The sequence below is a fragment of the Dama dama genome, chromosome 3, assembly GCF_033118175.1.
Source record: "Dama dama isolate Ldn47 chromosome 3, ASM3311817v1, whole genome shotgun sequence".
Taxonomy (NCBI): domain Eukaryota; kingdom Metazoa; phylum Chordata; class Mammalia; order Artiodactyla; family Cervidae; genus Dama; species Dama dama.
Window position 1 is genome coordinate 36,264,467 of NC_083683.1, and position 25,166 is coordinate 36,289,632.

General features: G+C 37.6%; 1 protein-coding gene and 1 long non-coding RNA gene across 6 annotated transcripts in view; both read right to left on the reverse strand.

Moving 5' to 3' along the window:
- Window positions 1-708: 708 nt before the first annotated feature.
- LOC133044089 (uncharacterized) lies at window positions 709-9,638 on the reverse strand. 4 transcript variants are annotated; one of them, XR_009689842.1, is made up of 3 exons: window positions 7,252-9,638; window positions 5,723-7,123; window positions 709-4,403 (listed from the first exon to the last, which is right to left on the reverse strand). It is a non-coding gene; the product is annotated as an uncharacterized LOC133044089 (long non-coding RNA). The 4 variants fall into 4 exon arrangements; XR_009689858.1 differs by having other exon boundaries at window positions 5,723-6,536; window positions 7,045-9,638; XR_009689854.1 differs by having other exon boundaries at window positions 709-4,076; window positions 4,166-4,403; window positions 5,723-9,638.
- A 7,117-nt stretch (window positions 9,639-16,755) lies between these two features.
- The window catches only part of ATP2B1 (ATPase plasma membrane Ca2+ transporting 1), a 121,156-nt gene continuing 112,745 nt past the window's right edge, over window positions 16,756-25,166 (reverse strand). For both annotated transcript variants that reach the window (XM_061125634.1, XM_061125633.1), the window contains one exon: window positions 16,756-20,042. In XM_061125634.1, coding sequence (XP_060981617.1) covers window positions 19,731-20,042 — 312 coding nt within the window. In that variant the 3' untranslated portion in view covers window positions 16,756-19,730. The remainder of the gene's footprint in view (window positions 20,043-25,166) is intronic.

Consider the following 25,166-nt stretch of genomic DNA (forward strand, 5'->3'; position numbering starts at 1 on the left):
ATGCTCTAATTTCTAAAAGAAACCTTGGTTCCTTTCACTGGAGAATGGTATTGCATTGCTTTTTTGACCTAGCCTCAAGTCACAGATTCTCTGTCCGCTGACTGAGTGAGGTACAAAGTTTCATCCAGGTTCAAAGGGAAAGGGACATCAATGCCATATGTTAGTGAGAGAGTGAAAAGGTGACATTGTTAGAAGAGTCTCAGGATGAGATATTTTCATGGCCATATTTGGAAGCTTCAAGCTGTCACAGGTGGTAAGGGCATCAAAGACTCACAGGAGGTGAGGAAGTCAGTCGTGTGGCTATCTGTGGGAAGAGTGTCCAGACAGAGGAAACAATGAGTGCAAAGGCCTTACAATGAGACCACACCTGGTTAGAGAAGGGTGTGATGAGCAGGGTCACAGAAGATGAGGATGCAGGGGTACAGGGCTGAAGACGGTTGGAGAGAAGGAAGGGGCGAGTGGCTTGTGTGTGTGTGTGTGTGTGTGTGTGTGTGTGTGTGTGTGTGTGTGTGTGTGTGTGGTTAGGAGGTAAGGTTGAAGTTAAGTGAGCTTCTTCACTGGCACCAAGAGAGGGAAGGTCCCAGCTTCCATAAAGGTTCTCCCAGCTGTGGAGCAGAATAAGAAGGGGGACTGAAAAGCTACCAGCTGTCACACATCAAGAATGGAGTCAAGGATCTTTATTACAAATATTTATTACAAACACATGCCACAAATCTCTTAGGGGACAAGGAGAGCATGGTGCTTAAAACTTTAAGCTTGGAGTGAGGCTGAAGTTTAAATCCTAGCTCCTTAGCTGTGTGATTTTCATTAGCTCTTTGAGCTTGTTAGGCAAATTAGTTTCTTTGCTGCATCTCAGTTTCTTCATCTGGAACAAGGCCACAAATTAGGTAACTCCTTGGTTGTGGTGAAGCTTAATGATGTTGGTAAACTGCATGCACAGCTTTGCAATTTACCATGCCACATACTCTTCTCTGAAAATTCTGTGAGTGAGGTTCCTATTTCAGACACATGTGATCTTCAAGGTAGAGCCACGCAGGTTGCCATCCATTCTAAAAGTGTTATTTTTCAATAGTTTATTTCCTTTAATTTTGAAATCATTGCATATTCACTGCACAAAAATTAAACTTTTCCTTTATGTGCTAAGCTCCTCTAATAGTTTATAGTTAGAAAACAAAACAACACTTAAAAAATCAGAGAAGCAATCTTGGGTGAATCATTTTATAAATAAAGAGTTCTTTCAATTTAGATATTAATTTATCTTTGAAGTTTAATTTTCATAGATAGGTTTTCTTAAGTCATAGGATGCACTTAATATGTTTTGAGAAAGTAAAAGCATGACTTTCCAACATTGGTTATTGGCATCTCCTATATGTTTAACACTCATTCGTTCATCAAATAATTATTGTGTGCTTAGTCGCTCAGTCTTGTCTGACTCTTTGTGACCCCATGGATTGTAGCCCACCAGGGTCCTCAGTCCCTGGGATTCTCCAGGCATTCCCTGACTCCAGGGAATCTTCCCAACCCAGGTATCAAACCTGGGTCTCCTGCATTGCGGGCAGATTCTTTACCATCTGATTCACCAGGGAAGCACCAACTTTGTTTGAAACCGGGGAATTATGCCATGTGAACAAGCAAATACAGACTATACTCTTCAGGGATTTGGTTGTCTAGTGGGTTTCTGGACAATCAAATAATCTCATTCTAATAGGGATTTTATTTGTAAAAGACAGAAACCAAGTCTGGTTACCATAAAGGGAAGAGGCTGTTTTGGAATGATGCTGCATAGCCCATCGATACAGTAGGAAACCAGGAGAGCAATCTGCATAGAAAATGGGATGTTGCTAAGGGAGTCTGAACCCCTGAATCAGGTCAGAGCCCCATCCAGACATCCCTGCTGCCTCTGCTGGGTCCTGCCGTGGAAATCACTGCCGCCATGGACCATCAGTGCAGCCACTGCCTTTGCTTCTTTATGGCACCCACTCTATGCAAATCCAGGAACAAAAGCATTCAACTAGAGGTGCCCACAGCTTTGCTGTTGGGTTGAAGAGGTCAAGAGGAGGAGGTTTTGTTGAGGAGGTCAGGAGGAGGACCTCCAGCTAGGAGGTAGGAAATGCTGGGTTTTCAACCAACCAACTGAACATAATTACATCCATCGCAGGCGCAAAGAAGAGTTTACTCTTGTTAAGTGCTTTGATGAGGCACCCACAACAAAAACACACAACATTCTTGTGCTTCCCAGCCTTCTCTAGGGCTGGAACTGCTGCTCCACGCCTCCTGGGGAAGCACCTTCATTCAGTGTTTCCCACACCTCGTCATCCTCATGTTTCCTTCCCCAGGCAGCCAGAGCTGTGCCCAGTCTACATTCATACTTATGACCACTCTCCTACTTAATTAAGTGTATTTAAGTGTCTATGCATCACTGCTGTAAATAGAAAACCAGCATCATTCATCATAAATAGATGGTAGAAGTAAGAAGAAATACAACGGAAGGAAACAAAGCTATGAAGACCTCCTTTACTGAAAGTTCTGAGGCTGTGGCCCACTTACAGCAAATGTTAGGTATTGAAAATAAACTGTCATCAATCAGAGATTTTATCTTTGACCATATTAGAAAACTTAAAAGAGGACAGAAAATGGTCAAACCTTCACACTTTGTATTCAGTGCTTTTTAGAATGCTTCCTGGGCACCATTTAAAATGACCTTTCATGCCATTAGTAACATGTTTCATGCATTGAGTGATAAATATTAGAAAGAGTGTGGGCTTAAACATGGGCAAGCTTTGAGTCTGAATTTTAGCTCCTACACTTATGAGCTCTGTGACTTTAGACACATTATGCAACCTCTCTGAGCCTCAATATGATGTTGTTGTTCAGTTGCTACGTCATGTCTGACTCTCTGCGACCCCATGGACTGCAGCATGTCAGGCCTCCCTGGCCCTTCATGGATCACTGCCTTTTTGTGGCTAAGGGGCTTGCATAACTCAATGAAGCAATAAGCCATGCTGCGCAGGGCCACCCAAGACGGATGGGTTGTAATGAAGAGCTCTGACAAAACGTGGTCCACTGGACGAGGGAATAACATTCCACTCCAGTATTCTTACTGCGAGAACCCCATGAACAGTATAAAGGGTATAAAAAGAGCCTCAATATACCTCTATAAAATAGATGCAATAATACCAGTTTTCCTGGTGTCTTAAGTAGATCAGTGCTTCCTGAACTATATTCTACATATGAATCACTGGAAAATCTTGCTAACTGTAGATTCTGATTCAGTAAGTCTGGGGTGAGGCCCGGGATTCTGTATTTCCAAGAAAATCCCAGATGATGCTAGTGGGTAGGCCACACTTTCAGTAGCAAGGCTATAGTTCTGTGCTGTCAGTATGGAAGTCATCAGTTACACATGCTATTGAGCCCTTGAAATGTGGGCTAGTGCACCAAAGAAATGGAATACTTTAATTTCAATTAATTTTTAAAAACTGACACTTGGTTCAGTTATCTGAAAACATTTTTTAATATGTTCAGAACAACTTGTGAATCTATCTTTTCAGTTATTAATTTAATGAAATCTAAATAGCTGAACATCTTTTTCCAATGGAAACTTAATGTCTGAATTGAAATATACTCTGGGCATAAAATAACAGATTTTGAAGAGTTAGTTAAAAAAAGTAAAATATCTTTTTAATAAATTTTCTAATGACTGAACATTGAAATGATATTTTAGATATGTTAGATTAAAATATACTATTTTTGAAAAATTTATTTTATTTTTGGCAGCTCTGGCTCTTTGTTGTTTTGCCTGGGCTTTCTCTTGTTGCGGCGAGCAGGGACTACACTTCCTTGCAGCACTAGGGCATCTCATTGCAGTGGCTTCTCTTATTGTGGAGCACAGCTCTAGGTGTTGGGGCTTCAGTATTTGTGGCTCATGGGCTCTAAAGGATGGGTGCAGTGGTTGTAGCACACAGACTTCGTTGCTCCGTGGCATGTGGGATCTTCCTGGACCAGGGATAGAATCCACGTCCCCTGCAATGGCAGGCAGGTTCTCATCCAGTTATCACCAGGGAAGTCCAAAAAATATGCTGTTAAAGTTATTAATTTCATGTTTATTTTTTAAATAAAATAAAATAGTGTGGCTACTAGAAAATTTAAAACCACCCTTGTGGCTTACTTTATATTCTAAGTGAGTATAGGGGCTGGCTTGGTCAGCTCCCTTCCTCGGGTCTGAATTGGCTGGGTGAACTCCAGCTGGAAAGAGCAAGTGAAGTGGTGGAAAAAGACAAAGTTTCTTCCTTCCACAGTCTGGAGGCCATGGCAAAAAGCCAACATTAGCAGCAAGTTCTTTGGCCCACTGATGATTTCTTCTGTGGTGGGTTATCTCCACCACATTCCAAAGCAGGCTCTGCTTTCTGAAGAGGTAAAAAAGAAACACGTTGGCATCCCGAAGTAAGTTGCTCCAAGCTGGCTCTCCTAAGAAGATGCTCACTTTTTAAGAGTTAAGGGTCATGGTGAGGGGCCCATTCAACCCAACCTTCTCTGTGACATTAAGGCAAGTTAATTAAAACAGGCTGGCCTCCCACAAATATGTTGTATTATCTGCTGATCCACTCAGCAGTTCCCAAGGAGGCTGAAAGTTTAATGAAGAGCAGTAATGAAGGCGTCTGCAAATTTGACAACAGCTAAGAATTTAGCCAAAAGAAGTTACGCCAAAATCAAAGTTAGGTTTCTCATAAGTTTCATTATGGTAACTTCACTCCCCTGACTGGTGTGGAAAAAGAAAATGTAACCCACTCAGGCAAATATTTACATGTAGAATCAGACCTGGCAGCAGATTCAAAGGCCAGCAAGGGCTGCTTCTGTATCAGAGGCTTGGAGACTCCAGATCTCCATTAACCTTTCTCAACAGGAACTGACAGCCTTGGATGGAAAATGCGGGGGAGATGCCAGTGTTTTTGAAGAATGTTTGACTACAAAGTAAACAGCCCAAATAGAAAATACTAAATCAGATGCTGCCTCCACATTCCATAAAACTGAGTACACAGTAACATATACTGTATACTTTAAGAAGTCTTCTATAAAAGAAACCAGGAAACAATTTTAGCTTTGTGATGATTCAAATGTCATGGAATTGGTTATGTTGGCATAACACAGAGAATTTATTTTTTCTAATTATGTTAGATCTTGACATGAAGTTATATAGTTGGCAATGAAGGTATGATTTTAAAGATATTTATCTTTAGGCCTTCTTGTTCTTTCTGTCACCAAATTAAACCATGAGAAAATATTTACTAGGTCAACCATTCATTAAAGAGTAGACTGTTCTTTTAGTAACCAAAAAAAAAAAAAAAAAGTTTTTTTAAAAAACACAAAATAGTACAGTAAATATTTATTATTCTGATTCAGGATTTATTCTGCTTTAGATGCAAGTGAAAGAAGGTGAGTTTAGCAAATTCTTAGTAAAAATCAAGATTGTAAGGGAAAAGGAACAGAGCATGTTAGAAGCACAAATTTATAAGCTATTCATTGTCAGTTTCTAAAATTCTTATTATCCAACAGTTATTCTTGTCTGAATGCCTTGGTATGTTTAATACAAGCCCACATCTTCAAGAATCTAGCTGATCAAGATAAGCCTTTCCCATCAGCCTGTTCTACAGAGATTTTTACTGTATTTTAAACATTCATCTTTCAATTAACCTTAAAGGGTAGTGGATTCAGAATAATTGCTTACCTGACAAACTTGCAGATGATCATGGCAAAAACATCTGTCTTCTCTGCATGCTGCATCAACTGCTTTCTCTGTCTGGACTGCCTCTGTCTGTCTCTCTGAGCTGGCAGAGCTCCATCTATCTTTCAATTTCTTGCCCTGAGGACTTCTCTGATAAGCATTCTTTAACCCTGGATTCCCATCTTTGTTGGAGTTAATTCCAACATATATTGTTTGACATCGTTATTGCATTTATCACATTATCATAATTGTTCCTGTATCAGTCTCAGATACTGGGGATTGTGTCTTATTCATTTGGTATATTTTCTTCCAAGGACAGTCCCTTCATAAGATGGATACCCAATGAGGTTTCCGAACCAGAATTTAAAGCATCAGTTCGAGTGATTAGCATAACAAAACTGCTTATTTCTGCTCTGGTCTGCTCTCCCATTGGGTCTTCCCCACTCGGCCCTTGGGACTATGCCGTTTGAACTTCTTAAAAGTCTACCTCCGTCTCCTTCTCTGACTGATGGAGAAATGGCTTCTCTGTGTATGTCCTTGCCTCAGTTTTTGATGGTTCCATAGGAGAGTGGCTGGGTCCATGGTAACAATGCTGTTTCATCCCACAGTCCTCTTGGAAGGTGGCCTTTATTGCGTGGTCACCAGGCCTCTGACCACACAGCTCTTCTGTTTCATGTCTTCTTTCTCAGGAACAGCACTTACTGTGAGCCAAGGTCCTCTGCCTTCATCCCCTCTGCTGGTCTTGTCACTGAAGATCGATAGGCCATGACTTCAACCTTCATAGATGTGAACTTTTTTTTCAGGGTGTCCCTTGTCCCTTCCAACAATTATCATAGTATTGCATTAGACTATTCCTAAAATCCATCGAAGTTTTTTTTTTTTTTTTAATACCTAAAACTCCAGTTGTGGACAGTTCTGAAGACATGAGCTGTGGTATTAACTCACTGAACAAAAGCTTCTAAATATACATTCATATTTTAAGTCTGTGTGATGGGGTTAAGGGTAGTTTTTCTTATCATTAGATACTTTTCTTATTTAATAATAAGTATAGATTATTCTTATAATCTAAATAATACTAAGAATCTTTGAAATAGAAACCAAAACTATTTATGCTTAGGATTGTTTCATAATGAATATAATCCAAAATCTCCTATATAAAACTGTTTCACATCCAATGATAAAAGGTAATGTTCCCAAAGGGAAAATATAAAGTGCTGTTTTCTTAATTGAATTACTAGCTATGTTGTCCTATCTTTAAATTAACTCAATCACACCATAAATCTCAAAAGAACTTTTTGTTTTTATACATCCTAGTTATATCTCACTTATTTAGGATAGAGTCATTTGTGAATTATCCATGTCATCTGCTTTCCAACTCCTTTGGGCTGGTTCCCTTTCCAGAAACTGGAGAGGGGAAGAAAAAGAACATAAAAGTATTGTAAAATGGTTTAATTCAGCTGTTTGTTACTTGTATTCAGTAATGTTTTGGAGAAGCTTGAAATCAATAGTTGAAAGTAATTACAGACACATACATGAATCTATTATTCACGGGGCTTCTGGTTTCACAGGTAGTCAAGAGCCAACCACATCTGCAACCGACAACGCCCAAACTACCGCCACATGCAGGTTTCAAGGTTGCATGGCCTTCAGGGACAAATTCTATCCAGGTTCTCCATTCTTGAAAAAAAGGAAAACCATCAATGCAAAGTACAGCACTTTTCAAATGGTCTTTTAAAACACTACGAGCATTGCAACAAAACTAAAGCTTATTGAACTAAAAAGCTTCTTGACATTATTGGAAAAATGCTAAAAATATGCATTTAAAAAGTCATGAATTACATATGTATTTTGTAGAGGGAAGACGTATTAGAGAGATTGTTTACTCTGAAGAGAATTGACACTAATTTCCATTATTTAAAAATTAAGACAAAAATAATAAAATTTTTAGAAGTCTGAAAAATAGAGAGACAACACCCTACATGTGATTCAGCCTCAAATTTGTTTCTAACTAAAATCTTGGGCGTGTCACTGTCTCTGAGGGGTCTTAACTCACGCATAAAATGAAGAAAAGATGATTATCTGGTCTAAAGTGCTGGTTTGTTATAGCTCTAGAATTTTATGAGAGGCTACAGGTTCCATACAAACACCTATGGGGTCAGGTAGGTAACACATATTGAGTGAAAAAGACCTGAGTGAGAAGAATTTTTCTTGAGAGTGAATCCTTATCAATCTTACCTTATTCCACACTTGATAGCAATAAACATATTTCACTTTGCTCTTAGTTTTACTCTGAAAGAAACAGTAATAAATGGCTACCAGTACTGATAAATGACAGTGGGGCAGCCCTATAGGGAGTGGTAGAGACTGTGGCAAGCCAGAGAAGGTAGGTAAAGCAACCAGATAGTGTTACCACATGGGAATCAGGGTCTTGCTGCTGCTGCTAAGTCACTTTAGTCGTGTCCGACTCTGTGCAACCCCATAGACGGCAGCCCACCAGGCTCCCCCGTCCATGGGTCCGTGGGATTCTCCAGGCAAGAACCCTGGAGTGGGTTGCCATTTCCTTCTCCAATGCGTGAAAGTGAACAGTGAAAGTGAATTCTCACAGTCGTGTCTGACTCTTCGCGACCCCATGGACTGCAGCCTACCAGGCTCCTCCGTCCATGGGATTTTCCAGGCAAGAGTACTGGAGTGGGGTGCCATTGTCTTCTCCGCTATTTGCTAGATACTAATAATTTGAATGTTTTTAGTGAAATCTAATTGTCAATGCAGGCAATCAATTAAGAACATTGGAAAAAAAAAAACAACCTTTTTGGACCATTACCATTCTGGCCAAATGAAACACACTAATGGATCAAATATGGCTCCCATACTACTAAGTTTACAATATCAGATCTGTTTTGTCTCCCTCATGGTACTGGGATCAGCACACAGTAAATAATTTGCTAATAATACTCCTTTAATGAAAGCTCATACTATCATGACCCACAGAGTATTTACTGAGATTTTTTTTACATGCTATGCTCTGTGCTAGGACTTTCTGACATTTAATCTCCTTTCATGATTACAATAATCCTGAGAAGTGGGTAGATATACTGTTACCCTAACATTTCGGGATGAAATAAGGCTCACTGAGACCAAATAACATGTCCTAAGTCACGTAACTCATTTTTTAAGGAACCGAGTCTAAAGTGTTGACATGTAATTATTTACAATATAATGCATAATGAAAACAGACAAGTCCAAAAGTATGCATGACTTATAAACTTCCTTTTTTAGACTTTTAATGATTGCTTATTATTCTATCATGAAGATGTGGTATAATATACATTAAAAAGCCTTTGCTACTGAACACTTGAGTTGCTAGTAAAATCAAGTAGGAAAGTCTTTTTGCAAAATCCTGACTTCATTCACTTGAAATTTTTAATGATGGCCTATACATCAGTCATTTTATTATATGCTTTCCTCGAAGAAATGTCTGATTTGTAATTGTATCTTTGGTGAGCATAGATACATATCACCTGCTCTACCCCTACCCCACCCCTCACACATATGGTACAGGGCTTCTATGAATTTGAAGGAAGTCCTCCGATCAGCTTCAAAAAAATTTAAGACATTTAAGCATTTGCCTCTGAATCAGAGGTCAGGTCCCAAATTACATCGATACTTGGTCTCTTGGGTGGAAAGCAGCTGTCCTTCAGATAGCTCAGTGTGGAGAATTGCACAGTAGATTACAGTGGTCTTCTTAGCTAGAAACTTTAGATTTATTGAGATTTATGTGCTGAACTTTGCAAGTTAACCCCTACCAACAGGATGTACTTTGGAGTCTCTTTGTCATCTATACCAATGACAAAAAAAAGGCTCCACATCTTTTCTCAATTTTCTACTTGTCAACACAGTAGAATTTCAAACTCCACAATTTCAAAATAATAGCTGACTGTAGACACAGAAGGATATAGACACATTAGACAAAAGGGACCAAGATGATGATACAACTTAAAACACAATTTTTATCATTCCATCTAGAACATGTTTGAAAGTAAAAGACAGGAGATCTTAATAATTACACAGGGATGGGATGGCAGGTTTGTATACAAAGACTATCCCCGAGAACCTGAGACACGGTCACCCTACTATGAAGAACAGTTGTAGGAACTGGCAATGGTGAGCATGGAAAAGAGAAGGTGAAGATGGAGTTTGGAGGGACCTGCAAGGTACCTCAGCTATCTGAAAACTCCACAAAGAACTGGTTTGATATGATCCTTATTCTAGCCCTTGGAGTGACTGGACCAAGCTGAAGAGGTTTTACCATCTGATGTCATGGTCATGAGCTTGGCTGTGGAACAGGTCTGGATTTAGTCCCAGATGAGGCAAACTAGCTGTGTGACCATAGCTAAGTCTCTTATTATAAAGGGGGAACAGAGTTGTAATGACATACTGAGGTAAAAGAGAAGAGCAAGTGACCCAGAAGAGGGCTTCAATAAATACTGCTGGAAATAGTCAAGCACAGGGGCAGACCACCAGTGGTGCAAAGCTGTTTCAGGGATTAACTAAATGGATGGTCAGAGCCAACCGTTTGTTTTCCTGAGTAATTTAACTTTTATTCTTATAAATAGAAGAAATCAATTAGCAATTTTTTTCCAGGTACAAGATAAAGTGATTTTATGCAAAATCTTTACATGTACTCAAATAATGAATGATAAATATTTTAATATTTAATAGTCATCATAAAATGACATTTTCCTGTCAAGCTATATATGCTGTTTACTTTTAACAATGCAAAAAAAGCATGTTAGAAAAAATTAAAAATGGCACATAGCTTGATTTTGAGACTGCATCTGTAAAGAGATTAGAATTTAAGAAACAAGTAAATTTTCATTTTATTTGAAATCCTTTCATTAAAGACAATTGGCTTATTTTAAAATTGGTCATAATCTATTTTTCAAATAATAAGACAAAGAGGTTTTAACTTCTTACTAAAATGTATTTTAAGTTAGTTTTTAATGACAGTAAATTTTAAAACATCTAAACATAGTCCTCTATAGTTTATTTTCTCTTGCTAACACTGATTTTTTAAAGTACTAAAGAGCCTGATTTTTTAAGTGCATTTTGTCCAAGTAAACAGAACTTCTGGTACTGAACATCTTGAAGGGCAAGTTTACAAAAATATTACCTTTTATTCTCTTCATTACAACTTCTTGTACTTCAGCATTGTAGTTCTCAATGCCTCACTGTTTAACCCAGTAGTTTCTAAACTTCGGCTGCAAAGTAGGATCACCTGGGAAGTTTCTAAAACTCCTGAAACCCAGGCCACAGACTCTGCCACAACGCCTGGGGAGTGGAAGCCAGTATGTTTTCATGTTCCCTGGTTGACTCCACTGTACAACAAAGTTTGGGAAATATGGTCTTATCCCATGGCCCATTATAGAAATAGTTATGACTAGGATTTAAAAAGCCATTAAAACTAGGTTCCAAAACCATCAGTGGTGTTTAGCTAAATACCATGTTTTTTAAAAAAAAAATTGAGTGGGTTTCTAGCACACTCATTTGATCTCCACCTCCAGATGTGCAAGAGGCAAGCAGACTGCTTCTTTTTAAAATGTACAATGTTTATACTGACTAAAAGCACAGAAAAAAGGAAATGGAAGCAAACACTACTAACTCTAGCAAGATGAATCTCCAGGGTACTCTTCACAAAGCCTTGGGTGTTTATAAACCAATTGAGATTTAAGGGCACTTTTCAACTCTGAAATTTTCTATTTAAACCAAATTTATTGGGAGAGACAGGAATAGCTCTTCACAGGATTGTTTCTGTTGCTACTGAGTCAATAGTACCACCTTGGATTGCCCTTTATAATTGTCAAAAGTGCTTTCAAGTCTCCAAGCCCATCTGAACATCCAGAGCTGTAATGGTTACAGTTCTGTTGAGGAAAATAAGGGCTCAAGGTATTAAAAGCTGGCACAAAGCAGAGTTGGGATCAGACCCCAGGGCTGACTCCTATGGATATGCTCTTCTGATGTCACCTCTACTTAAACCTCAGGGATCTTTTAAGCCTCAACATCCTCTTCTGGGGAGCTGATTTTTCCTCTAAGAAAACACTCTTCACTATTTCTCCCTAATACATCTTGAGACGTTGAGGTCCAGTGGTACAAGCACTACCGAGGTATAAAGTAAAACAGGGGCCAGGAACATGGAGCTTCAAGGAGGAATCCCTGAGAGGGGAGAGAAGACAGAGAATGTGCTCAGAGCATGGAGAAGGGGGCACGTGACAACCACGTAAGGCCAGAATTATCAAGGAGCAATTAAGGGGCATTTAAAGTGTTTTTTTAAACTGGGTATTTTTTTGAGGAGAGGAGGGGTGATGTGGGCAGAGTGGTAATTTAGAAAGATTTTGGGTTACTTGTCATGATGGACTGATGATGGGAGAGGAGAGGACAGGGATGTGGATCATACGGTTAAGAAACCTAAGTATATGGGCTTGAGGTAAAGAGGGAATAGATTAGGGCAATAAGAATGAAAATCAAGAAACTGACAAAATACTTCAAAGCAAGTATGAAGTATCTGTAGCAGAACAGGAAATGTAGCTGACTATTTCAACAAGACGTTTACTTTTGGATCTGATGGCTGTGCGTAGGATGACAGAGTACTTAATTAGCTGACCCCTAATTGGCTGAATGCCTGGATTAAAAGGGCATTAATACCAACCTGGTAGTGGTTTTGAAAAGTAAGGTGAAGGGTTGTTGGCAGATCTGTCTTATGTGTTTCAGTTTTGGTGAGAAACTGGTTTCCATAAAGGAGTAGAAAGAAAGCTAATCACTGTCTTGGGCAGCATTAAATTGAGAAGGGTCAAGGATAAAACCAGATGATCAAAATAGTAGTCACAGTGATATGAATGGACTAACACAACAGTTTACTATAAACAGATGTAAAACCTTGTTCTTTGGGATCCCAAACCAGTAGTAGTACAAGGTGAGGCAGATGTCTGCTAAAACGTGTGAATAAATACAGGATTTGTTGACAGTGAGAGGTAAAACGGAAAGGTATGTTCTAAAGTGAGACAGACCACATCTCGAATCCTTGCCCTGAGAAAAATGTAAAAGGTTTGGAATACATACAAAGAATGACCCTTAAGAGAATAAGGGATTAAAGTCTGGTTTGAGCATCAGTGAGAAAAACCAGGAAATGAGTGTGAACGGTGGTCACCAGCAAGACTGTGAGCATAGTCTGAAGCTGAGGACAGGTATGAAGCCTGAGGTGGTTCAGCATTGAGCACCAAGGTGTGAAATGTCAAGGAGGCAAAGCCATCTTGGTCAATGACAGAGCAGGCGTTAGGCAGTCTACTGGAGTGCCTTCAATAGGATGGAGCCAGGAAATTAGCTAAAAAAGACCCGGGAGATGATGAAGGAATCAAAACTAGCAGTCACACTTGGTATAAAAAATAAAATTGGCAGGTGTAAAGAGCTTTTACAAAGGAAAAAAAAAAAAGGAAACAAAGGCTAGTTTGGAGAAGGTGCAATTATAATCTTAGAGACTGAACAGCTGAAAAATGACTATATTCTATTTGTGACCATGTTTCTGAATAACACAGTTAAAACGCAGTACTATAATTTGTGTGGGAAAATGCATATAGACTAAAGCAAATGAGGAAAACACCTAGGTTCTGTGAGTTGACTAAAATTGCCAGCCTTATGTCATCTGGATCAAGCATAAAGGTAAAACATATAAAGAAATAAGGGGTCCACAAGACTTTTTAGTAGCCTGAAGCTTCTAAAATACAGTTTTGGGGCTACAAAAGCAGAATAAGTTAAGCTGGAATGGAAAGCTTCCAAAAAAGGCAACGGCTTCCTAACTGGTTTTCTTCCAACCTCTCGCTCTGTTGAACAGCCAACGAGCCTCTCAAAGGTTGGACCCGTGGCTACCCTGCTCAGAAACCTCCACCGGCTTCCCATCTCACTCAGCCTAAGAGCCAACGCTCTTGCCAAGGCTTATAAGGTTGGGCAAGTCCTCGCATTACACCTCTCAGGCTATATTCTACCAGTCACACTGGTTCACTCCACCCCAGCTACACTTGTTTTTCCTCAGCTACCAAGCACCAGCTACCGGAACCTTTCCTTGGAAGGTTCTTCCAGCAACCACGAAGCTGGCTCCTTCGCTTCCTTCAGGTCTCTGCTCAAATGTCACCTCGTTTGAGAGGCTTCCCTGACCACACTAAGAGGAAGGACCCTGATTGGTTCTCCTGTCTAGAATGGTATGAATTCCCCCTGACAGGTACCAATTGTCTATTGACCGAATGACTGGAGGGCAGGAGATGTGGATAAAGGGCAGGAAAGCAGCTGTTGGGAGGCAGGAAAGAAGAGACAGACAGACACGAGGGTAGTGCTCTTAAGAAGTTGCGTCCCAGACTCAGGAAACACGGTGCGGTTTCACTGTCATACCCTCCTCCACACTTCAGTTTAAGACCCATGTGCCATCCTAAGTCCGTAACAGTGAGAAAGTGAAATATTTTAGATACTTACAGACTACCTTTCTTGGAGAATTTGAAGCCAATTGAGAGTAGGCTTATGGTTGAAAGAGTAGAATCCTAGATAAATCAGTAACATTCTACATTTGAAGTTCTAACCTCAGATAACAACTCTCCCTAAGTTCACAGTTAAAAATTTTTGCTTTCATCTCAAGCTGCTCACTAAGGTATGCCTTATGCTAAATTTTTGTGATTCCAAGAGCAGCCTTACAGAAAAAAAAAAGTCTTAAAATATTTTATCATCAGTAAGATAATGTTACCTTAAATATTATAAAAATCAGCATGTTATCTCATTTTGACAGATTGGGAGGATGGCTATTCACAAACCATAAACAATGTTAATATAAAACGGTATTAAAACAGCTGTGAAATAATGGGTGCAATTTGCTTATTTTAAAAACTATTCAAGTCTAATGTGCAATAGGGTTACTCCCTTAGGCTAAATATTAAAACATTAAAAATTTTCACCAAGGAAAATACAACTGGAGGACAGAGTAATTCTTTAAGAAATACACCCTATCCTTTAGTTTCATAAATTTCAAGACAAACACTATTATCTCATCAGAGTGATCCATTTTCATTATACATTATATAGGAAATAAAGCAACTGCTACTGAGTTTACCTTCCACGAGGTCTGATTATAAGGAAAGCCTGGGTTATACATCTTAATCAGTGATTCTTTCCCTCAGTCTCTTCATAACCCAGGATGGTTGTGAAGAATCTTCAAGACCAACTCTGATGCATTTGATATCAGAAAAGAAGAACAACAAAGAAACACTTAAAAGTTAAGGTTTTTAGGCACTGGGCCTGGATTCTGGTTAACAAGATATTAGCACTGCAGTAAAACCAATAGCTACCAGCCTGGGCTCTTGGGAAGATCTGTTTAGTGTAGTGTCAATGCCAGCTCATCATGTGACCCAGACCAAGTTACTTAAACTTGCTAAGCTTCAGTCTCTCCTTATGTAAAATGGCAGAAGTAACACAGAGTTATTACATAATCCACATAAACTGCTTAGCATATTGACAGATCAGGTACTCTATACATATTCACCTGTGATGTGACAAGATTCCTTTGAATAGTAAGGAAAGTATCAGCGTCTATATTTAGTTACCTAAAAAGTAATTAGGAACCTATGTGGTCCTTGTAATTTGGATTTAATTAAGGCAATCTTAGGAACTCACCACATTGAACCCCCACAGCCAGATTAATGTAATACTGCCTTGGAAACTTGTTTTCCTAGGATATAGTGTGGGTTAAGAAAGCTGGGCCAAAGACTGATTCTGTATAAGCACATAGGACTATTTCCTCCTTTAATTTCCTACTTTGGAACCACTAATGTTAACCAGTTTAATAATGACACTGAATTCAGAGAATACAGCTTAAACATGCCTGTATTTAGTATATTCATCTGTTAGCAGAAGCATTTTTCTAATGAATAGGGAAAACGTTAAAGAAGTCATTCTTAAGACAAAAAGGAGAAGTAAATTATTGAGAGTTTGAGACAAAGCCACCTTACAAATTACAGAAGAACATTTCCTTTTGCACTGATGTACTGCTGAGAAGTATAGGAACACAACCAAGACTTCGCTTCCAGCATGGAACATTCTTTATGGTATTTTTATAATGCCTCATCTAAAAAAAATTTTCAAGGATCTTTCTAAGATTGCTTTTAGTTAGGTAGTATCATTACACTAATAAAATTTTTTGGTCTACAAGGGAATGTAACACTAACTGGAAAAGGTAAAAGTCAATGTGGGATCTGGACATTAGGGTCCTAGGGTGGCAGAGGTTAGAAGAAAGAGAGCAGCTGTCGTCTAACAGGAGCTCCCTAAAGACACAGGCAAGAAAAAACATGTCAATAAACACAAACTTACAGAAACTTTCCTTATTCAGTGAATTTTACAAAGGGATTTCATTCAAAATTCAATCCTACTACTTAGTACACTTACAGAATTGAACTTGACAAAGTGGAAAAAAATCTCTCCTCACAAATATGGTACTCATATACTCATTAATTGAATAATATTTACTAATGGAAAAGTATAGTATTCATAACCATTCAAAGTTTTCTCAGTAGTTCAAAGTTGCTAATTTATGTTAAAAATTTATTATAAAAATACCAGCAGAGGGCAAATTGATTAATGTTGTTACCATAAACTTCAGATAATTGCTATTGACAAGTTTGGATTAGTTAATGAAAAAAATCAGGTCTTATAGGTTAATGTGAAAATATAATCTTTTCTAAAACCAAAACTTTACTTCCCCCTGGACTGCAGAAATTAACTCTTGAGCTACAAAGATCGAAGACAGTGGGCATGAGAGAATGGACAACATACCCACGTTCATTCTAGGGACAGGATCATGCATATTAGGACACTGATTCACTGTTAACAGAACTGTAACATTTCAAGTACATTACAGAATTCTCAATTAGATTTTTAAAATTTCAAGTAGAAAAAAGTAATTTCAAAATATGATGTTCAGATTAACTTAAATATTCAAAAAGTTCAGTCAGTCCCCATTCAGAAACAGATAAACAGTATATTTATTAAATGAGTTAAGACAAATAAACTTTACAAAGAGACAAATAATAAAAGGCTCAGTGGCTAAAATAGATGGTAAGCATCGTCGGAAGAAATCAACACCATCACGGTATCCCAGTTGGCTTACACGTGTAAAAAGAAATTTTCAAAGAGCAGTTTCACAGAAATGAAGCCAGTTTTTTTTCTTATAAACAAATTGCCATTTCTTGGTTCAAAACTGACATCTGTTATGAAAATTACCATATCACATATTTATAAGATGACAAGGAGTAACTCATCTTCAAAGTGCAAGTAAGTCTATTTACAACCACAAAAAAGGCAATGATGAGGAGAAAAAGATTTTTAAAAAATATACAAAGATTAAAAACATTTGGGATGCAAAATTAAACAATTTTTTGGTTAGAGGATAAAAGAGAAAAAGTGATTGAATTACAGATGCTGATTTCAGCTATACATACTATATAATGGGATCCAAGATCTTTAACAGCTTGCTTGCATTTTTTCCTACTTACATAATGCTCTGGAAATTTCTGGTAGAAATTACAGTGTCTCAAAGAGAGAAATACACACTAAGCATGTCTTGCTACTACTTCATGGATGTCATAAGACCCGTTTATGGATTAGCGTTGGTGTAAAAAGCCATTGCCTTGAGTTGAAAAATGAATACTGTAAAAGCTCAATACAAACCCTCCAAAGCACATGCACTTCTATATCTTTTGGTAATTACATTCATATTTAAGCATAACCAAAATAAAAAAGAAAACTGAAAACGCTTCCCTTTTCTCTATTCCCTATGCCTTGTAGGCTCTCCAGTTGATAGGATAAATTTTTAGAGTTGAAAAGGGTTCGTCAAGATAGTCTAGTCCACCACCCTCGTGTAGGGGAGATGATTTTCCCAAGGTCATGCAGCACATTAATAGCAAAACCCAGACTAGAAACCAGGTCTTGATTCCTAGCCTAGTACGCTTTCCAACATATCATGCTACCTCTTTTTACAGTATGATTCACTCTAAATACCTGATGAGTAATGTACAACTACAAATGCTGACAGAGCCAATGTGTTTCTAAGTCTTGCAGAGGATAACTGCGAAGGATTGATGGAGAGAAAAAGATTCTCCCCCACTCACCAAAAATATCAAGCACCATCAACTAAATGTTTCTTTGCTGGGTCAGCATTTTCAGATGTTGTAGTAGTCCTCGTAAACTTTATGTCAGCCTGAGGATTGTGTATCTGGTGAAATCTGGGCCCTAAACAGTGCCAGTTCCTAAATGGTAAAGACAGAGGCCAAAGGCGGGAGAAGGCAGACAAAAGAAATAAAGACTTAAAAAATCCAACTGGCTTAGAGACAGGCATTCCAGCATATGGTTAAGTAACACATCTAAATATATATTTTTAGGGCCTTTCCCATCTTTTCACATTATCATTTTAACTAATTTGTTATTTGGCCACTTAAGAATGAAAACAAATGTGTCAGAGACAATGGCGGTCGCTATTATTATTTTTTTAAACTCTGAGACTATTTTAGGCCAACTAAATAAACTCTATGAAGAACATGTCAAACTGCAATGATTTTCTTAATCTGGTTCTAGTAGATTGCCACCAAGGAATTAAAGAGGGTACCTCATGGGGCTGTTACCATCTTGAAATTTATTCCAATTGCAGTTAAAGAGAACAGACCGATGTATCACATAGGCAGAATTGAGTAAAGAAGCTGAAAGTTCTTTTTTAAAAAAATTGCGGTGTATTTATTTAATAAAAGGGCATATTTATTTATGTTTACAAACAAGTTTCAAAAACAAAAGGAAAACATGTATGCTTCTACTTATTAACCTTTTTCAAAATGCCAACAGCCCTCATGCTCTATGAAGATTTCTAAGGATTTATTAGAAAAAAATAAAATCAATACAGTTCACTCACAGTTCACCAAGACATCACTGAACTAACATGTTTAGACAAAAACAAAAAGGACTAAAATTCTCTTGTAGTTTGATAGTTTGATTTAATTTGATTTGCCTGAAATAACAAAGCATTTCAAGCATCTTTCATTATGTCGTTGATGTCCTGCATTAAACAATCTACTAAATTCTGAACAAAGGTTATTAGCAAGTTTTCAAAAATTTTAAAAATTAAACAGTTGTTTCAAAACCATTAAGTAGTAAATGTATTTAAGAAACTAATTAAGACAGATGCCATAACTTCATTAGAACACCACTGCTCATGTTTTTTTTTTTTGTTTTGTTTTTTTTGTTGTTTTTTTTTTTAAACAAAGCATTAGTGTTATCTATTTGGCTATTAGTATTAGCAATTTATCTACAGTATTTAACAAGGTAAATTGTAGGCAAAAATTTAGTACAGTTTCAATAGAAACACCACCCCCCCCCCTTTTTTTTCCTGAAAATACAGCAGTATTTGAAGGACTAATTTTATCTCTGCATCAGTTATAAGGAAGCGTCCCATCTATGAACAGGAACAAAAAAAGTATCTACAAACCTTGTAAACAGATCTGCATCATTTATAAACATAAATAATCCAAATTATTAACAGCCAACAGCAGAAATTAAAGCATCAATTCAATGATCCAGGGCTCTTTGCTTGCTTGCCCAGCTTTACTCCTCCCTCTCTCCCATCAAGGATTGAGATCAACTAAAATTTTGCTAATATACTGTTCAGGACCATTCTTAGGTTCTACTGATGATCCACAGGTCGACTTACACTGAGTTACTGTTTATCTGTCAGTTCATTTCTCCCACCCCCCAAAAAGCACCCTCAGTCTGGCAGAAAGCTTTGCTTTTTTTTTTTAAAAAAATAAATCTACATTCGTACAAGTGTGTCTTCTGTTGAAGTCCAGAGACAAGAATACTATCTTGTCTGTCACAATATGTGAAAAGACCCAGTTTCAATTTGTTTCTTTACAATGCAGCTAGTGTGTTAACATTCAGCTTACAATCAGAGTGACGTTTCCAAACTATGTAGTGGGCTTCCTGGGGATGAAGAGGTAGCAGACTTGTTCATTTCTATTGTAAGGTAAATCCCGCTGTCAACAGCATTGTTATTTTTGTTGGGAGAGGGTGGAGGACTGGAGTTACGCTTTGTAGGAGCATCATCTTCAGCATCAGTGTCATCAATAAGGGGAATATGAGGCTCTGAATCTTCTATCCTAAACTCAGGATGTGTCATAAAGTTGTGAATTGAACTTCTTGATTCCGGTTTTTCTAACCCTTCATATAAAGAACTACGAAATGCATTCACCACTCGAATCTGTAAATATCAGAAAACACAGAAACATATCAGTACGCTGTTTCCTTAATTTAAAAATGGTTCATTTATGAGTTTGAATCCACAAACAGCTAGGGATGAGTGAATCATATTTGCATGTAATGCAGTGGAACTTGCAATACACTGTAAAAAAAATGAATATTTTAGTAGGACACTACAGAACAACAAAACCACATACTCTAAGAATTAAAGGGTATAGAATTCAAAGTAATACTAAGAATATCTCATTGTCAACTGGCTAAGAATTTAATAGCCATTTTATAGGATATTTTTCCCTAAGAAAACAAAATCAAAGAGAAAACAAACATAAAATTAACCATACACAAGCGTTAGCTGATTTTTTAAATAAAAGAAATATAATTTTTAAAAACAATTCAAATAAGTTAAACGAAGTCAAGCACAGAGGGTTACTACTCATCATGCTAGGAATTAGGGAGTCACCGACTATGAAAAAGCCAAGCAAATATAAGCTGAATGCCACAATGAACTCACATCTACCCCACTACGCCCTTAATTAAAAAAATAAAAATAAAGACAAAACCCAAATAAATATCTATGAAATGCCATTAAACAGCTATAAATATTTGAGTATATGCCATTTGTCTATAAAGTGTTAGTGTTTTTCTCTATAATAATAAAACTTAAATAACTTTATGGACTACACTCCACTGGAAAGAACAGATTTAAAACAAAACAAAAAACTTTCTGAGGTTCTTCTGTGAAAAATTTCCCAAGGAGAAGACACAAAGTGTTCTAGCATTTTCACCCTTAAACATACAGCCCTCCTCAGAATTCTGCTCAGAATTCCTCCTCAGAATTCTGCTATATGGAAGAAAGAGGTCAATAAGTAATCAACTTAAATACATTACTGCACATACAGACTCGGGTCTCATTAATCCAGTATCATAAAGACTTAAAAAAAAGAAAGACAAAATCCAAATAATTGGATTATTATTATTTATTATAAATGTCAGTTATCCAGATAAAACTGACACTGACATTTCAGGAAAAAATCGCTAAAGTCATAAGACACCAAAATCACCTCATAAAACAATGGTATTCAAAAAATAAATTTCTTCACAGGGATATTTCAATTTATTTAAAAAAATGTAACAATTTATGCCTACTTTTTTACTGCATATATTTAAGGCATACAAGACTACTTGATATACATCTACAGCATGAAATAGTCACTACAATCCAGTTAATTAACATATTCACTACCCCACATAGTTATTATCTGTGTGTGTGTTGAGAACACTTGAGGTTGGACTCTCCTAGCAAATTTCAGTATACAGTACACTATTGTTACCTAGAGTCACCATGCTATATATTAGACTTCCAGAACTCATTCATCTTACATAACTGAAACTTTGTACCCCTTGAACAACATCTTGCAATTCCCCCTCCCTCTGGTAACCCCCATTCTACTCTACTTATATGCATCTGACTATTTCAGATCCCCACTTCTGAGACTTTTACTAAAGGAATTGAAATCAAGATTCTGGAGCGATTCCTGCACTCCCATGTTCACTACTGTCAGTGGCCAGTAGGCACAGAGAATACGAGCTGGAGGACCGACCAGCCTATCCGGTGCGTGGTGAGCTGCTTGACATGACTCTGAAGTTGCTGCTTATTGGACTTGTTTGCTGGTATTGCTAATGGAGCTGGAGAAGCAGTTGAGGTCTCTCTTGTTCTGACCAGTCTGGGTAGAAGACAGCAGTGAAGAATCACGGGGAAAATAAATCAATTTTTGAAACATGTTAAACTTGGGGGGCTACAGGACAACTGAAGTGAAAACATTCAGAGTTCAGAAGAAAGTTATGGGTGTAAGTGAGCGATCCGGGAGTTTTAGCAAAGCTCAAGGAGGGGCGGAGTGTAAAAAGTAATACGCAGGTGAGGGCAGCAAGTGTGTCTGTACAGACAACGACACACACCTGTGACAGCTGAAATCAGACTGCTTTCCACTTGAGTTTTTCAATTTTTTCCCCCTATCTGACAAAATTTATTATGTTATCCTAGAACATCGAAGCTTGAAAGGATATTTGAGATAGTTTATTTCAACCACTTTACAAATAATACCAACCGACCGACTGAAGACAGGCGGCTGCCTTGCCAGGTCACTCCCAATCAGTGCCAGAAAGTCTCAGAGCTAAGGTTTCTGGACTCCCAGCTCCAGATTCTTTCAAGTCAATGAAAGAAGAGAATATATGGACATTAACTTTATAACTAACTTTACTAGAATAAGGTATTTCCTAGGATTAAGGTCAGCACAGTACAAGGGAAGCTTAGAAATGCTCCAAAGCAATATAATTTTCAAAAAAACAGTTCTCATATTAGGTACACAAAATAACATCTAGATTAACTAGGGGGTCACTGAAACAGATTTGTTTTACTTCCTACTCATTAAATAAGAAAGCACCCCATCTAAGGCATGCCACTGAGCTAGTTATATTTGCTCTCATCTCTATAACTTTCTATAGGTAAAATTCTCACAGTACAACAGTAATTTTGAGTAATGAAAAAGCACAATTGCATGCATTATACTGTAGGTAGATAGAAAATTATTTTAATACCAGAAATCAGTTTAAGCAGAAACTGATTACCTATTTTTGACAATCCAATCCCTACTGTTTATTTAATCCAGTCTTTAAATGCTATTCTTTTAATAGCAATTAAGACCTACTATGTACAACACTATTTAAGGAAAATTCAACAATTCCTATGTTAAGAAAAATTTTTAAAGAATAAAAAAATCCAAGGCATGAGGCACATATGGCAAACAATACATTGAAATGGTTATTATAATAATAAAGTAATTTTAGGAAACTGAAAATGATTACTAAGGTAAACACTACATTAAACCTAGCAATAAGATCATATACCATGCTAAACCACCCATTTTCTTAAATATAATCCTAACTTTTGATAGGAGAAAAGAATATTACTGACCAAAACATGGTACACAGGAGACAGTTCTATTTTACCTTCTACAACAGACTGACTTTTTCCAAAATTTGTCATCATATTTTACTATGTGCACCATAAATTAAAGAATTTCAGTAGTAAAGTAAAAGATACTCTGCAACAGGAAAGAAAATTCTAGGTTGCTTTTCAAAGTTGTGTCTTTGTACATCAAATTTTCTCAAAGTGAGACCTGTGTAATAGCTAATGTTTTAATTATCTGGAATAGGGGTTGAAAAATATTTTCTGTCAAGTGCCAAAGAGTACCTACTGCATAGCACAGAGGACTATATTCAATATCTTGTAATAATCTACAATGGAAAATAATTTGAAAAAGAATGGATATATATGTATAACCACCACTCTGCTGTACCCTTGAAACTTAACAAAACATTGTAAATTAACTATACTCCAATTAATAAAAGAGGTTAAAAGAAAGAGTCAAAGAAGTTTGCCATAGATATTCCTAAGATTATTCCCTACTAGGGCAGGAAGCCAGTGATAAAATTAAACCTTCCTTGAAATGTATTAACACCATTACTCTGGCTACCTGCACCCAGGAACTCAGGTTTCATACACAGCTGTGCATCAGAAAAGAGTCTGCAGCAGGTGTGGGTGTGTAAGACTTAAAACAGAGCTTGTGATTGATTTGATATTTAACATAAAGCCTGGGACACAATTACACAGAGAAATACAGTTAATATGATACCACATCTAGTGAAAAAAGCAAACTATTTAAAATTCTGCTGAAATAAAAATCAACAGAATATATACCACCTAGTAGATAAAACTTGTCAAAAGAAGTTTAACATAAAGCTAATCAAGAGTAAACAATCAAACTCAGAATGTAGGACACTTTATAAAACAATCTGCCTGGATTTTTAAAAAAGAAAATCAATGTTATGAAAAATAAAGGTAAAGAAAATGGATCCAGGTTAAAGGAGACAGAATCATAACATACACTATTGAATGTCCTTTCTTGGATCCAGGATCAAAAAAGCTGTAATATATGACATTTTGGGGGCAACTGAAGAAATCTAAATATGGACTATATATTAGATAAAATGGTATATATTTATATTACAAAGATAAAGCAGACATCATAAAACAGTAAGAAGTGGTAAATCCAGGCAAAGGGATTTTGTATGGATTAACCTTTCAACTTGTCTATCAGTTTGAAATTTTTCAGTTTTGAGGGGGGGAAATATATCAGGGTTAAGTCTCAGTTTGGCTCCTTCTTGTGGATATAAATAGAAGCTTACTTTCCATTCCAGCCTCATCAACTTCTTCATTTCATTACTCTTTTAGTTTTAAACTACATCAGCTGGGATCTGCTTTCCTCAGCCAACAAATTCTATCAAGGGGTCAGCCTGCGGGTCACTTCCTTAGGTAATTTTCCCTGACTTCTCAGGGAGGGGTGAAGACCTTGTTATAACACTGTTTCATCACCATGTTGAAACTCCTATCTCCTCACCTGCTTCTCTCCCTAGAGGATAAAGGCGGGAGGTTCCAGAGCATGTGGCAGGCCTTGCAGTGTTTATGAAATACAACAAAGTGAACAGCAAGAGCAGGAGGTGAAGGCATGAGTGGTAACATGCCCTTGAAAGCCAGGAATCAGGTGAAATCCAGAAGAGGGAGGGATGCAAGTGACATCAGCCGTCCCAGGCCTAAGGCATAAGGCTGCCTGTTCCATGTCATTCAGGCAGGGGGCATGGTAACTTCTAAGAGGAAGATTCCTATCTGTCCACGTATATAAATGTAATAGCCTAAAGTCAGTCACCCTAAAGATACAACATGTCTAAAGTTGCAGGGTCAGTTTGTCTTTTCAGCACCTGGCTGCTCTTTGTCCGACATCATGCTGCCTCTGCTTATTAGCTGTGGACACGTCATGTAAACTCTAAGTCAGCTTTCACACCTGTAAAATGGGGACAGTTCCTATTCTGCCTGTTGTGCAACACTGTCAAAAATAATAAATGAAACTCACTTAAGCAAACAGTGAACAGGCAGACTCTTGAGTGAATAGTTTTGTTTTTTTTTTAGACAGCATTGTTTTCTCCCTTAATTTATCGTCTCCCCAGTTCCCCAATGGGTGTGAGCTTGAGCCAACTCTGGAGGATGGTGAAGGGACAGGGAAGCCTGGTG